Source organism: Haliaeetus albicilla, chromosome 17, assembly GCF_947461875.1.
Source record: "Haliaeetus albicilla chromosome 17, bHalAlb1.1, whole genome shotgun sequence".
In the NCBI taxonomy this organism is placed as follows: Eukaryota; Metazoa; Chordata; class Aves; order Accipitriformes; family Accipitridae; genus Haliaeetus; species Haliaeetus albicilla.
The window spans coordinates 12,252,501-12,268,440 of record NC_091499.1 but is presented as its reverse complement, the minus strand read 5'-3'; the positions used below and the strand labels follow the sequence as shown (position 1 = coordinate 12,268,440).

General features: G+C 43.5%; 1 protein-coding gene across 1 annotated transcript in view; it reads left to right on the top strand.

Moving 5' to 3' along the window:
* LOC104323129 (gamma-aminobutyric acid type A receptor subunit rho1) overlaps nucleotides 1–14,298 on the top strand; it is a 31,244-nt gene extending 16,946 nt beyond the window's left edge. Inside the window, exons 3-10 of the mRNA XM_069804848.1 lie at nucleotides 124–230; nucleotides 1,617–1,684; nucleotides 5,335–5,558; nucleotides 8,091–8,173; nucleotides 9,366–9,506; nucleotides 9,977–10,129; nucleotides 11,808–12,004; nucleotides 12,845–14,298. Of these exons, the coding sequence (XP_069660949.1) occupies nucleotides 124–230; nucleotides 1,617–1,684; nucleotides 5,335–5,558; nucleotides 8,091–8,173; nucleotides 9,366–9,506; nucleotides 9,977–10,129; nucleotides 11,808–12,004; nucleotides 12,845–13,132 (1,261 nt within the window). The 3' untranslated portion in view covers nucleotides 13,133–14,298. The remainder of the gene's footprint in view (nucleotides 1–123; nucleotides 231–1,616; nucleotides 1,685–5,334; nucleotides 5,559–8,090; nucleotides 8,174–9,365; nucleotides 9,507–9,976; nucleotides 10,130–11,807; nucleotides 12,005–12,844) is intronic.
* Nucleotides 14,299–15,940: the final 1,642 nt, after the last annotated feature.

The following is a 15,940-nucleotide window of genomic DNA, read 5'->3' as shown; positions in this document are numbered from 1 at the left end:
GCAAGCAATCGCATGGTTATGGTCTAAGGGGTAAAAGGTTTAAGGGGTAATGGAGCGAAGCGGGCGCGTACTTCTCACAGGCACTGCTCAGGGTTTATAGCTGTGCTTCTCTCTTCCTGGTAGTCCAATTCTAAAACGAAGCCCTGACATCACCAAATCTCCCCTGACGAAGTCAGAGCAGCTGCTCCGAATAGATGACCATGACTTCAGCATGAGACCAGGTTTTGGAGGTATGAAATGTGCACATTTGTCACTGTCCCTGTTTGACATTGTCACTTCTTTATACTGTAACACATACTCAGGTGAACAAGGAGATTGACAAGCAGAGCCTTTTCTGTCTCTAATTTTAGTTATTTTGTTTTGTGAATTCATGACATGCTCAGGGGGATAGGGGTGCAATGAAATAGTCGTCTTCCTTGGATGAGCAAATAGCGTACTCAAAGGCATGGAAATGTGATTGCAGGCAATATAACATTCCTGGTATTCAGTGACACTTTCTTCTGATAAAAATCTGCAAATACACCTTATGTTTATTCCTGGATGATGGGGAAATTCTAAGATTTCATCTTACTATGGCAACGTGTGTGCTTAAGCAAATCACGCACCATGCTTACTGACCTGGCCATTTCATTCATAACCAAAAAGAAAATATTTTGACTGCAGTGTGTTAATGCTTGCTTACAGTTTTGTGGCTGTGTGCTAGAGCAACCTAAGCTTTCAGGGAAATGGATGAAGGAGAACACGTTTTCTTTCAGCCCATTGGATTAAAGAATGTTGTAATTTATCTACCCTTTCTGGCTGACAGATGGTCATTCAAATCCAGGATACCATTATATACTCTGATGAAAGAAGATTATATTGCTAAATGCTCAATATACCAAATACCAGCATGTTCAATTAATTTAAAAAGGTTTCAGTTTCATAGCAGTCTGCTAATGTGAGCATTATTTGTCTTGACAGATCTCCTGTACTGTAATTGCCAGAGGTATACAAGGGGCTAGTCAAAGCCTGGAGGAGGGAAACAAGATCGAAATCCCTATTACAAGGGGTTACAGTCAGTCCCTTCCCCTCAGGAGCCCCAGGCTCAGTGGCACATGCCTGTGTCCTGCAACGCATCCCCTCTTGTCACCCTGTCTTTTCCACAGCTGAGCGCTGAGTGATGTGAAAGCCAAATACACAGAGTAGCTCCCAAGGATGCTATTAGCCTGGGAGGGGAGCTGAAGTGAGGAAAAAGTCGGATCAACTCTCCTACATTTCCTTAGCTGCACCGCCACTGCTCTCCATGTGAATGGATGCTCTGCTGGACATCCATCTTGCAAGCCCTGGAGCCAAGCACTACAGCTAAAAGCAATTAAAATTGCTTTTAAATTTTGAAGGGACACATGTAGGATGACACAATAAAAAGAGAAAGTCAGTAATAGCACAGTGCCATTGCTGATTTTGATTGTTATTAGGAGGGTTTTGTTATGAATTGAAATCGCTTCTACTTTCAGTTGGTTTACTGTTGTTTTTATTTCAGACTGGGCATCTATTTTTATCTCTAAGATACAAAAGCCAGAGGATTACTTTGTCTCACCAGGTTTATACTTTCTCAACTTTCAATTTTTTTCCCCCAGGCCCTGCAATTCCTGTTGGGGTAGATGTCCAAGTTGAAAGTCTGGACAGCATTTCCGAGGTCGACATGGTAAGAGTCACAGAAGGGCTAAAGTCAGATGAGACCTCTGGAGAGCATCTAGCCCAAAGCCCTGCTAAAAGCAGAGCCAGCTAGAGCAGGCTGCCCGGGTTTGTGTCTGTGGGGCTTGAATACCTCCAAGGATGGACACTCCACAGCCTCCCATTTGAGTTTGATCTGAATTTGCAAACAATTGCTTCTATTGACCTCACACTACCATTTCATCTCCCTTGAAGCAGAAGGAAGAAATCTGACATTTTCTTTTCTCTAGGACCAAATGATACAACACTGCCAAGACTGTCCCAAAGGATTTGGTTTTTTTATACTTTCTTAAGAAGTGATAACACATTAAAAGCTCTGAGGAGGCCAATTAATGTATTAGTTTTAAGGCAGTTTGATATACTGCAGACACAGTCTCACTTTGGCCACATTCTGAGGTGGTCAGGGGCCAGCTAGCTCCCAACCAGAAGCCATGTAGCCACCCTGAGAACAACACTGGTTCAGATTGGTGAGTTCTGCTCATGATAGGGGAGCCAGAATGAGCTCACAGGGGAGAATTTTCTCCAGAACTTGCCTTTGATGCATTAGGATTTGTATCACCACTGCTGTATGCTGGGGAAGAGCATAAGGCTCTGTTGGTCCTTCCCATATCTTCACACTGATGCTGAAGTAGAATTTCAGGGGCATGCAGGACTAATGCTCGTGCTCTGCATAGGCTAAATTCCTTACTGAGTCTTTGTCCTTCATTTCCTACCATACAATTAGTAATGTGAAAACAGTCAGTTTTCAAACGCTCTCAAATTAGTGCAGATTTTGGTCTTGATTTTTGCTGGAGAGGCTTTTTTCATCACAAAACACTACTGAAAGTAAGGTATGATTTCTGCAGGAGATTTTGCATGGGAAGATTCTACATGCATACTTGACATGTAAACAACAGCCTACGCAGGAGAGCAGGAGCACAGAAGGGGAACGGGAGATGGCCCTGCATGTATATTGCAAGACTTACACCAATTTTATTCATCCTTTTGAAACCCAGAGCTTGTTAGACCTACCCTGTTAGAGCATCCCCAGAGTCTCTCAGCAGCTCAGCTTTTGCTTTGGAAGAGAAAAAAAAAAAAAAATCACACCCCAATACAGAATGCTTTTCAAAATACTTTGCTCTTTCAACAAATGTATCAAACAGCTCTGAAGCTTTCACATAAAGCACCAACTTCTCTGTGCTCCTAATTAAGAGCCACAGGGTTAAAGAGCCTGCACCTGACCTCCTCCCATGTCAAAGCTAGGACCGTGGCTGTGTGGCAGCACAGCCGGGCTCCTCTCACCACAGCTATTTCAGCTTTTGGCCAGGCTGGGATATCCGCAGTCGACTGACCACGTGCAGGGTACAGCAGGGCTGCAATGCTGAGGCCCATCAGGGTGCACATTCTGCCCAGCCCCGGGGAGCCCTCCAGTTGTCCCCCCATCCCTGGTGCTCTTGGCACTCTCACCACCAGCCATGGGGACTCTGAGCTTTCGTCTCTCCTGGGATGGTCCCAGTTCTTCCGATTGAGGAGAAAGCTTGTGAAGGTGGCCAGAGAGCCCCCGAAAAGCTTTGGGGCTTGAAAGCAAAGGGAAGGAACTTACCATTGAGGATTTTAAAGTAAAAAACCCCAACAAACCAACTCATTTTTTAAGCAAGCATTATGATTTTCAATGACTTTCCCTGGTTTTTGAATACTGCCCCTGCTCCTCATGTAACATCATGCTGCAACACCCAGCAACATGGGAAAAACCCTGAATGGCCTCGGGTGAAAAAACCATTCAGGGTCAATTTTGGCTGTTTGCAAAATAATGATGGAGAAGACTTTGTATTGTCAGAATCAATTCTTTTTAACTTGTGCAGCTTTATAGAAAAAGGCCATGGTGCTTTGCAAGATCATTGCTTGCTTTTTAAATGAAGAAACATGACAGATCCTCACTCTGTACTGAATTTAAGCCTGAGGAGTTAGATATATCAATCTTTCCTTTTTTAATCCTACTTTCTGACTATTTGCAAGAAAGTGATAAAATAATAGAGGACGTTAAAAAAGTTCATTAGGATGTCACAAATCAGATTCTTATTGTCCAATTAATTTAAGATTTTATAAATAACTATTATGGGCCACTGAGTCTGAAATTAACAGAGCTTTTGCAGGCCATGTGGGGCAGCTGTTTTATCTCAAGGAAAAATGGGAAGAAGGAAAAAACCAGATTGTTACCCAGGATGGAAATTAATTTGCAAACATAATGGGAGAGCTAATAGTGTCTCTGAGAAATGGACCAAAAGAAGAGGGAGATATTACATGGTTGTTGCTTGGGGGATTTTCAGATGAGGCATTGTAAAATATTGTCGTTCCCAGTTTAATAGCCTACAGCTAGTATTAATAAATCTTTCCTAATGAAAGCTGACAATACTTGATTTTTCCACAGCACCCATAAAGGTAACTTTATGCAAAAAAGTGAGGCATTGACTTCTCACTGAAGAACAAATGTCTGTCAATATATTACTGTTTAAAGGACATATTAACACATGGGAGTCAATGTAAAAGGTTTCCCAGAACAAGCTGTTTTAAATTTGGATACAGGAAAAAGATGTTAAGGAACACTGTAGAATGGATCAAATGAAAAAAGAGGAAATTACATGGTCAGTGGCTTTGGGAGCTTCAGTTGGATGTGATATAAAGCATTTCCAAGAATTATATTGGCCTCTAGCGTAATAATAGCACAGGCTGCAACTAACAAATCACTTCTACTAAAAAAAGACTGCAGAAACTGCCATTTTTCAAAATGCTTGGGAAGTGTTGTGGAAAAAAAAATCCAATGTCAAATAATTTCAAAAAAACCCACCCCAAATCCATCTGACTTCCTCCACTCCAGACACCAGGGCAGACTGGTCAGTCTTAGACACTTCCCTCAGTTTATGGGCAATATATTATGCAACACTCAAAGATACCATGCTTATAAACACTTGTGTGTGAGCTTATCTTCAGATACATGAGGGCCTCCTTTGAAATAAGGAAAAAGGCAAACCCAAGCATACATGCCTCTGGGGTCTGACTCCGAATACAGCAGAGCTCAAAGAGAAGGAGCATGCCTTGGATCCAAGAGTACAATATGTGGGGAGAAAGAGCAAAAAAACCCCATTTTGGTCAAATACTGAGTCACAAAGATTTCAGTGGCTGTGCTGGAGGAAGAGCTCTCACTGCAGCATGCTCTTCCAGCTGCCTGGGGGAAGGCAGTTGCCGGAGCAGCGTGTAGGGCAGTGCAGGCAGCAAATTCTTCCCTGTTGGCTCCAGAAACGCAGCATCGTATGGCTGGGGGTTAATAAGTGGTCGGCAGCACTCTCCACCTACCACTGCCTCAGCATGGCTGACTTTTCATCCCTGGAGTGGCTCGCAGACACCAAAACGCAACATTTGCAATTCAGGGGTGGATTTGCCACGTGGATGGCCTCTGATTTCTGAACCCAGTAGGTCAGTCTGACCTGAGGAATAAACAAGCTGCAGCTGGTCATGTCCCCTGCAGCTCAGGGAGTGGATGTGCTTTCAGGAATGGTGCTTTACAGCTCATGGTTTGTCCTAGAGAGGAGAAATCACCGCTATGCCGGTAAGGTGTAAGTTTTGACACAAGCCTGTTTGTTGCAGGACTTCACCATGACACTTTATCTAAGGCACTACTGGAAAGATGAGAGGCTGTCCTTCCCCAGCACCAACAACCAAAGCATGACCTTTGACGGCAGGCTGGTGAAGAAGATCTGGGTCCCCGACATGTTCTTCGTCCACTCCAAGCGTTCCTTCATCCATGACACCACCACAGACAACGTCATGCTGCGGGTCCAGCCAGATGGGAAAGTACTTTATAGCCTCAGGTAAAGCTGCATTTGGTCAATGCAAGCTATTAGTGGAGTGAGAGAGAAAGCACTTTAATTGATTCCTGTATTGTGTTTTTGCATGACTTCATACTAAAAAAAAAAACATAAAAAAGAGTGAATGTGCTGACTATCCACTGACATCTGAGTCCCTGTGCAAGCTCATTAAGTGCCTGTCGCAGGAAGCCAATTCCTACGCCAATGTTGCTGGTTCCACAGCATCCCTTTGCCTTGCATGCATGGTTAGCGTCTGCTCTTGCTGTTGGGAAGCTGTGGCCAGACGCAGCAGTCCCCTTGGGGCATGAAAGCCCCTTGAAGGGCACATTTTTGGTAAACTTTGTTTCATCCTGTAGTTTGAGGGGTGATCCCAGCCTTGGCTTTCTCCTTTATTTTCCAAATGGTAAATCAGCTTTGAGAGGAACATTGCTGACTTAAGTCTGAACATTATTAAACCAGGATTTTTTTTCTTTCTAATAAATAACACTTTCATACTTGAAGACGCTAAGTGAGGAGCATCTGTCAATCTCCAAAAGAAACTAAAATCAGTGCTTCTGTTTTTCTTGGCTGCAGCTCCATCCAGTTAGAACACAAGTATTGCCAAATGACCCATAAAAACCTATTAGGAAATTGCTGTACAATATTCTGATGCAAGAATGTTGACAACACCTCCACAGCAATGAAATAGCAAAATACATGATAAATAAACAAAGCATCAGATGATAGATAATGTATTCTGAAGGAAAAGAAGGAAAACTGACTGTCAGGAGGCCAGTATCAGCAAGATCGATAGATTTAACTAATAATAAGCTTGCAGAACACATTGCTTGGGAAGGCTGTTGAGGTCTTTAAGGGCATGTTAGACAGCAACCTTAGGAGTGGCAGAGGTAGAGCTGAGCCTGCCACAAGGCGAGGAGATCAACTTCTCAGCCTGCCAAGGTGTTTTATGATTTTATGAAAGGAAGGCAAGCAAAGCAATTCTTGAATCCCAGTGGGGTAGCAATTTGACAAGAATTTTCTTATTCTCTGATATTTTTATCTTACTGTTCCTTGGAATTCACAGCCTGAACAGTGTCTGCCTTCTCATTATTAAAGCTTTTTCTTCACTCAGCATATTAGACAAGGTTCAGGTGTTCCTTAAGCCTTTGCAAGTTTGCTCAGGTCCTTAGTACAATAAAAAAAGGACAATAAAATGCCATAATGTTCAGCTATAGCATGCATGCCTGTATACTCTTTCATTTAGCTGCATGATACCAATCATCATCTGCGTTCCAAGCATTTATGGTTGTCTAAAGAAGATGGGAACAGAAGAATATAAAAACTACTCAGATCCTGCCACACACAGTCTTGTGCTTAAACAATTGTCCTGTACGAAATGGTGGTGAATGCCTTGAATAGCAAATTGACAAAGTTTCATTATTTTATTCAATGGCAACTGCAGGTTGGAGTGCTTTATGACCGCTCGGAAAGTATGAATGCTGGTCTCCCCTTAAGAGCAAAGAGGTCATTACTGCCTGCCTGCCTTTGCTGAATGCCTTTGTCTGTAGATTATATTTTTCCTTGGTGTCTGCATTTTTAAGTCCCTTTGCCAGACTTTGTCTTCTTTTGTCTTGGAAACTGCTGTAGACCTCACTGGCACCTGAACAACAAATCTGAGCCAAGCACTTTCACTCAAAGACTAAATCCAGATAGGAAAGCAACATCGGTGGGAACCCACACATGCAAAAGGACTACTAACATAAGGGACTCCATTGTGTTTTTATCATTTTGTGACGGACATCTGTCTACCATTAGTCCTGCTATAATTCATTAATTCTTTCCCCATTCCGATTTATACTTCTCTTTTCATTTACTTCCCTAGAGTTCAAGACAGTTGAGTCAAGATTTATGGAGGCTTCCAATGCGAACACAGAATTATGCTGTTAAAAATGAGATAATCAGACTATAGCAAAACCAGAGCTTTTGATTGATGGGGCAGAGCACTTCAGTGGTCTCCGTTGCATACCAGCTCCAGCCCTAACTCGAGGCACTGCCTGTGCCCTCTGGTGGCTGATACCCATGTGTGACCACCGGGTTCTCACTGAGCAGCTGAAAATTCACGGTGTGCAGAGAAAACGATCTGTATCCCTCATGGCACTAGGGTGGCTTTGATAAATGGAAATTATTTTATTGTACAAAGCATCCATTGAAAGCACAGATCTCTGCAGAGAGATGTTTGCTGATAGTCAAAGAGGAAGAAGTGCCCTCTCTGCCCTTTCCCATTTTCTTCTCCAGTGTTTTTGTCATCTAGTAGCAATTTGTAATGGCCTAACTTTCTAGTCATCTTTTCATTCGATGAAAAGAATCCAGTTTGCTCAGAAGAAAAAAATGGCTTTTACTAAAGAGGAATGGCTTTAGCTGAATGGAAGGTATTTGTTTTCAGTTGACTGTTACTGGCCAGATAGTTACTTAATAAAAACCCAAACTCACAGCTTTACTATTTTTCACTCACATAAGAAGGCAAGTTTTTAATGGAGTGGTTTTTATTATTCCTAGAGTTACAGTAACAGCAATGTGCAACATGGATTTTAGTCGCTTTCCCCTGGACACACAGACATGTTCCCTGGAGATTGAAAGCTGTAAGTAAAGCGGAGGCGTAGGGCAGCCAAGGGCTGCACCCCAGGGGAACCCAAACTGTATTTAATTACATCAATAATTATACTGATAATTAAACTGCTGCTACATTCATGGGAGCTCTAATCAAAGTCGGCAGACTTCAACTCTGAGAAAAAATCCCTGCCCATATTTTGTCACTAGAATTAGATGGTGTTTGCAACAATGCAGTGTTTTTAAAAACCAGCTGTGAGCACTGTCTTGCCGGTGTCCCTGAAAGCCACCCAGGCTGCCCCCCTGCCCCCCTGGCCCCAGAGGACCTGGGCCACTTGCCTGCAGGTCAGCAGTCCCCAGCAGCAACCACTTGCCCAGGTGCCCTCAAACACATAAATAAATAGCCCTACACCCTTCACGTGCACCATCTGCTCATCCATGGTGTAGAAACCATGATGGGGCAGTGACATTAATCACCTTCCTCTTACATTTCTTACATCTATTTGAGATTAAACCCAGCTTATACCCACATGTACTTCCTTTGTCCCAAGTATGACGCATATACAAATTGAGTAGATTTCATACAGAGACATTTTAAACTTTTAGCTTTTTAGGAGTTTTTTTTCTTCTCCTTCTTAATCTTGCAATAAGAAATTATAATCTTAATTCTGTTTTAATACATTTATGTGTGATTTTTTTCTCCCTGTCTGGGAAGAGCGGCTGCTAAACCCATCTGAAAGGATTAACGTTACTGTAGTTCCACATGTATTAAAAATCCATGAGCTATAATGTTCATGTGTGCATCACAGGCAGAAAGTTTACTCAAGAGTTTTTCCTCCTGCATGCCTCAGACCATTGATAGATTGTTCCTCCCATTACCTCAAGCAGGCTCTTTCCTCTAAGTCTCCTTTCCTTTGCTTCTGATTTTAGGACGTTTATAAGGGACAGTTTTTCAAGTTTGGGTGCGGTGGGTTACCTGACACACATATTATGTGTGCAAAATTATGATTAGAGAAACAGAAGGGTTTACAAAATGCACCAGGCATCAGACCTGAGGGCTGTGACAATGAGCTAGTCCACTCCTTGCCACAACCATACCCACCATCGGCGTGGCTCTCAGCTAGGTGGTGGCATGTGGCCTTTTCAGCCAGGACCTTGCAGGTAGCCTGGAAAGTGCTGGGGGTGTGATAAAATCACCGAGGTGGGTGTCCTCTGCTCCCCTAGATGCCTACACTGAAGATGACCTCATGCTCTACTGGAAAAATGGGAATGATTCCCTAAAAACAGATGAGAGGATATCGCTGTCCCAGTTCCTGATCCAGGAGTTTCACACCACCACAAAGCTCGCCTTTTACAGCAGCACAGGTGGGTACTGCGGTGCCTGCCAGAGAGTGGGCTGGGGTAAGAAGGTGCGCAAACTGTCCCTTTCGACCTTGGCCATGCGGGATTGTCCACTGGGAGGTCTCCCTGTGGCCCATCAGACCTGCCTTTCTTCTATGCCGAGGCTGCTGTCCCTGCCACAGACTTCCATTCTGACGGTTATGTAGTGTGGAAAGACAATCCCTCTTCAAGATCACACCAAGCCTTAACATGAACTAACCTCTCTGATTGCACAGGTTATATTATCTTCTCTGGAAGACATGGTCCTGAAAGACACTTTGAATTTGATAGCTGGTTCAGTAAGGAGTCTTTTCCATAAACTGCAATGATCTGTGTTCATTAACCGTGTTTTTCTAAAAGCAAATGAGGCACTATTCCCCTGATGCAACATCACCTTATCTGAAAGTAGTTTGATATTGGTGTGACTTCTCTTTTTCCTTCTTTCTGTTATACAGGGTGGTACAATCGCCTCTATATAAACTTCACGTTACGTCGACACATCTTCTTCTTCTTGCTCCAAACCTACTTCCCCGCCACCCTCATGGTCATGTTGTCCTGGGTGTCTTTCTGGATCGATCGCCGAGCAGTTCCTGCCAGAGTCCCATTAGGTAAAACCAATCTTGTAGCCAGCAGACCTAAGAGACAATTGCTGCAACTGCAGCCTTGACCATCAAGACAAAGTCCTCTGTGCTATGCAGTTCCCCTCCATTGCCTTGTGGCACAGAAATCAGCTATGTCACACGTGTGTCCCCCATGCAGGGACTGCTCATGGTAGAAACTCTCCATCTACCCTGTGATGCCAAGCAAATTGCCTTTCCTACTTGCACAAGCGCTAGCTGTAAGCGGTGCAAATCAGAGAGCAAACGTCCCGCTCTGCTTTTATTGCTGTTAACAGAGACAGGCCACATATAGAGCCAAAGTGTCAGTATCCTTCAGAGACTTCAGTGAGCAAGAAGGTGAAAATCAGTATTAGCAGCCCTGGCAAAATTTCAGTTTATTGAGTTTTGCTAGAGGAGGGAGAGTGGAGGTAACAGTCAGCTGAGCTGTGCTATTCAACTTGTTAAGTAAGTTTGCAGTGCAATGTGAGGGATTCAATTTCCCCTTTTGCAGCATCTTTCAAAGGCATATGTCAGAGGACTCACCATGAGAGCAGAACTATGATATAGACATAAATCTTCTTCTAAAGTGGATGCTTTGCCCTTAGCAAAGTTTGTGGGTTTGCAGACTTTGAGCCCAAGCTTGCTTCTGCTTATTCTAGGCAATGCACCTCAGGATTTTATTTATTGTTAAAATCATATTCCTCAGTGACAGGATATATAGAGGAATAGTAGAGGTGGCAATGGAGCAGTTACCCGTGTCTGTGTTTAGAAACAACATCCATTGCCTTGAGACATTATAAAAAGGAGCATAAGGCTTTGGGCCATAGCTTTTTGGAATATGTAGGCACTGCCTTTAGCAGTACTTTTTAGTACCTAGATACTCCTATGAGTTCAGTCCTTTGTGCTTCTATACATCATTTCAACTTTCAAAGGGATCATTAATGTGACATAATTAGCCCCTGAAATAAGAGGACCACAGAGAGCCTCCCTCAGGGCCAGGATAACACCGAACTACAAGGGCTCCCGCCCTTGCTGATGTGCTCGTTGTGCTCACCCATGGTGTAATGTGGGGCAGCTTTGCCCTCTGGGGCCCCATTAGTCTCTGCTCTTGCTCTGGGGAAGGCACAGACCAGGCGTGAGAGCTGGCTGGTGACTTCCCACGAAGCAGGACTTCCCAGGAGCAGATGGAAAACACAGGCCTGGGAAAACTGGTGGAAGCAGCAGCAGCAGCAGACGGGCACTTGTGCCCATACTGTGGAGGGGTTGAACTGGAAGCTGAGGTACTCAGAATCACAGAGTCATAGAATATCTCGAGTTGGAAGGGACCCATAAGGATCATCAAGTCCCCTCCAAGGACTGTCCTGAGCCTGCAGATGGGGTGCAGCCAGCACGGGATCAAAGCACTGTTGCCTGGCCATGGGGCAGGAGGGTGGTGGTGTGGCAAGGAACCAGGCTAGTAACACCCTGAGACCAGAGCTAGAGCTGTTTTCACTGAAAAGACAAGAAAACCCCAGTTAGAAATCAGGGCTGCCTGGACCCTCCTCAGGCAGTGAAACCCATCACCCAAATGTGAAAAACAATATCGCAAGGTAAATTCAGATGTCAAGAAATCGTAACGACAGCTGTATTTGTGACGAAGAGTCTGGTTTGAATGTGTCTTACGGTCTCTCTGCTGGTGTATTCCCAGGGATAACCACCGTGCTGACCATGTCCACGATCATCACTGGGGTGAACGCCTCTATGCCTCGTGTTTCCTACATCAAAGCAGTGGACATTTACCTGTGGGTCAGTTTTGTGTTTGTCTTCCTCTCGGTGCTGGAATACGCGGCAGTGAATTACCTGACTACGGTGCAAGAGCGGAAGGAGAGGAAACTGCGGGACAAGGTGAGGTTTTCTATCACCTCCAATGCAGCTTTATGCCCCTGGGAAAAGGTATGGCAAATGTCTGGAAAAGTTCAAAAGTTTGCAGCTACAGTGTGCTGTTCCCAGCTGCCTGGGGAGAATGCAGTGCATGCGAAAAGACACCAGCAGTCAGGGGTTCTGGGTTATAAAGATTTGCTACAGACAACCCACACCCAAGCTCACTGCTCTTTCTTCAGAGCCTGAGGATGCTAACTCCCTCTACACACAGCCCTCCTCTACCTCTATAAATGGGATAGGTTTTAGGATTTTACCTTTAAATTTTTTTTTATACTGAAGATCCAAACCTGTAAATAGCATCAGATGCATGCTGCGTTTTGGGTTTCAGATAACACGGCAGATATCCCCCACCTTTCTCCAGGCACAGTCTAAACTTACACAGTGGTCCAAATTTCCCCCTTCTGCCTTCATTACATTAAATTATAACCAGCCAAAATTTCAGGCTAAGCTCTTTTCTTCAAATGGGGCAAGCCTCACACATTCCTCCTTGTGCTTTCCCTCCACCCTCTTCTCTGATTTTCTCAGCTTCAAGGTACAGGTCTTTATTCCCACCCTGATGGCAGTGCTTGAGCCAAATGAGCTTTTCCACAGAGAGTCCTGCTCTCTCCCTGACTGCGCTGTGCCTTGCAGACATGAAAATGCAGAAGGAAAAAGCTGCTGCCCAGTTCCATCCTTTCGTTCTCCCTTTTGTGTCCCAGCAGCCTGAATTCTCCAGGCTTGTCCCCTCCTCTGCTTTTGTAAGGAGAAAAGGGATGTCTATCTGGAGACAACTCAAAACCATCCTGCACTTACCTGTGTCCACAGCTTCCCTGTGCGTGCAGCCTACCTCAGCCTCGGCCCATGATGATAGACAGCAGTTACAATGACGGGGATGTGAATGAACTGGGGCACTACATGTCGGAGAACGGAGATAAACAAGACCGAATGATGGTGCAGCTGGCGCTGGGGTCCGAGAGAGGCTCAGGCAGGAGGAAAAACCAGAGATACGTCAGCATGCGGATCGACACTCACGCCATCGACAAGTACTCCAGGATAATATTCCCTGGTGCATACATTCTATTTAATTTGATATACTGGTCCATTTTTTCATAAATATACATAACTTCTGTAGTCACAGAGCACTGTGACGTTAAATGAAAGTACAGTCTCATAGGCTAACAGACAGAAAATGGGGAATTGTTTTAACTGGAAGGAAGATTGATTTTTTTTCAGGATTTAATTTTTTTTTTATTAGATGCAACTCATCTGTGGCATAAATAATTGTGCAAGTTTCACATTTAAGCGAAATATAGGATATACAATCTAAAATTTTATACTTATTTAAAGCTGTGCTATGTTCCTTCTTGTGCCTCACAGGCCACTGTAAACTATTTTAACAAGTGACTACAATTGCCAGTTGCTTGTATATGGTGCATCCTCCATTTTGTGCCCCTGAAATCCTAATTCATTCTCTAAGTACCTGAGTGCATGCATACATCTCTTAACTCAAAAGACTTCTCATGTTCAATACAAATACATACAAGAATATGCAAATACTTGCATGTTTACAGGATGAGGTCAGAAATGGTCATTACAAATACAAAATACCCAGTACCAGGAAACACTCTGACAAGGTTATTGTTGGCTACAGCTTGCTTTCACTGCTTAATGCATGCTGCCCTAGCAGTACTGCACTGGCAGGTCCACATAGGAATACTTTCAGACTTTGCTTTGTCTTGATCATGTTTAAAACAAAGAAATCTTTCCAAGCTGTTCTGACTATCTTTTTAAAATACAACTTGCAATGTACATCTACTAGAGAGTGAACAAAAGCCAGACTTCCTGCAATGCTAACTAAATGCTCTGGGAAACACAGGAGCTCTCCTTGGGTCTGCTTCTTTGGGTCAGTGGGAGTTTTGCTCTTGAGTTTCATGGGAGAAGAAACACATTTCTCTACAAAATGATTCAGTGAAGACAATCAGGTGTCCATGAAAAGAATAAAACTACTCCAGGAGAAGCCTCTCTTCTCTGAGGTAGTCTGGGCATTACTGGTCTGCCCAGCCTGAGAACCTGTTGCAGCCTGTAAAGCCAGCAGTAATTGTACTTGCTTCCAGGAAAAGCCTAGTTCATCTGTTTTTAGTAAAAGCATAACAGCAAGGTGCTCAACGGCTGACAAAGCAGCAGTAAGGACTTGATATTTGAGTTACTAAAGATACCATGCCAAAAACTTTTGAATGACGTAAAAAGGAGCTTCCACCATGAGACAGCAGCTCCATTGCAGACCCAGGTACAACTAAGCGACTCTGCTTTTACAGCATATTGATCCCCCAGCACCCTGCAGCCCATCGTGCCCTTGGAGCAGGGTCAGCACCATCCAGGGCAGGAGCAGAGGCACAGCCGGAGCTGGGGGCATTCGGCATTGACTTAAGTCCCAACTCTCCATCCCAGTTTCTGCAGAGCAGCCAGTCAGCATAAATACTCCATATGGAAAAGGCAAAACCTGTAATGCAGAAGTAAAAATATTTCCAGAAAACAAGAATCAGTTGAATGGAATCAGGGGCCTTTACAATAACAGGAACACCAAAGGCATCTCAGAAAGCATGGTCACTCAGTTGGTCTGCTGCCGTGTGTTATACACCTATCTCCACAAAGCCAACCGAGGGTTTGGATGAACAGACTTTAAACACACGCACGCTTTTTCACACAATTATGAAATACATTATTCCCTGCACAGCAGATGCTGTTGTCTTTTACAGATGTAGCTGCTCTGAGAATCAGACCAAAGCAATTGTGTCTCCAAAAGGAAAGTGAATCTTCTTAGATGACATCTGCCCTGGACTGACTGATCTGCCACTCTACCATTAGGCTCCTGACACAGACATTGCAGTTGTTTGAACACTGGTGGTTGCTGCTTTAATTTCCTATGTAAATAACTGTCATGTAAACATAATCACTATTTCTTACAACTGCTGAAATCATGACCTGCAAAACTACCTATGCTCAACTTACACTTGCAGCCTACACTCCATAGGTAAGGCAATGAAATCACAAAAGCTAAAAATCATTAGAAGACATATCCACCCGTAAGATAGTTTTACTACTCATTTCTACATAGCTTTTTTTTTTCACACACACATACTATCTTAGCTTCATTTTATCAAGTTTCCTTCATATCATATTATCCTCCAGTGGGTTTTTTCAAGAGATTAAAAAAAAATACCTATTTTCTTAAACTATAAACATTTCAAAAGGTAGAAAGGTCACCGGCAAAAGCAGAAGAAAGGCTGGCCACCAGGTTTGGCCACCCTACTTTATTCCTTATTCCGATGACACCTTCCCCCCCAAATAGCTCCAAGATTTCTTGAGCACTACTTGCACAGGAATGTATTTAGATTCTCCATATTGTAAGAACCCATTATTTCTACATTTTAAGAACAGCATGAACATGAGTGCCAGATTTTACAGTAAGCTCTCCAGCTTCACAAGAAGCTTAACGCTATGTAGTTTGCTGCAGTACTGTACATTCCTTTATAGACTCATTAATCTCATACTACATACATTATTTGGCATCTGGCCAGTATATTAAGGGAGCTTTTGAAGATACAAATGGGGGCTGGACTTTTGAATTCCCTGGCTTTCAGTGGGAGACTGGTTTCTAACTTCCCATATGATTTTCAAAGTTTCCCTTCCAGCACATCTCCCTAAAGATTCCCCAACCTCCATGTTTGGATTTACATTGTTAACTTACTTGTGTTTTATTTGGGAAATTCTAGTGCCTTTTCAGTCTTATATCAATGTGTATATAGATGTATTCTATAAGTACAGGATATGTCATATACAGCCAGTGTTTGCTATCAACAACTGTACTCCTTAAACATATTCACATACACAGTTTTTTGGCTTTTAACCTTTCAGTGTATG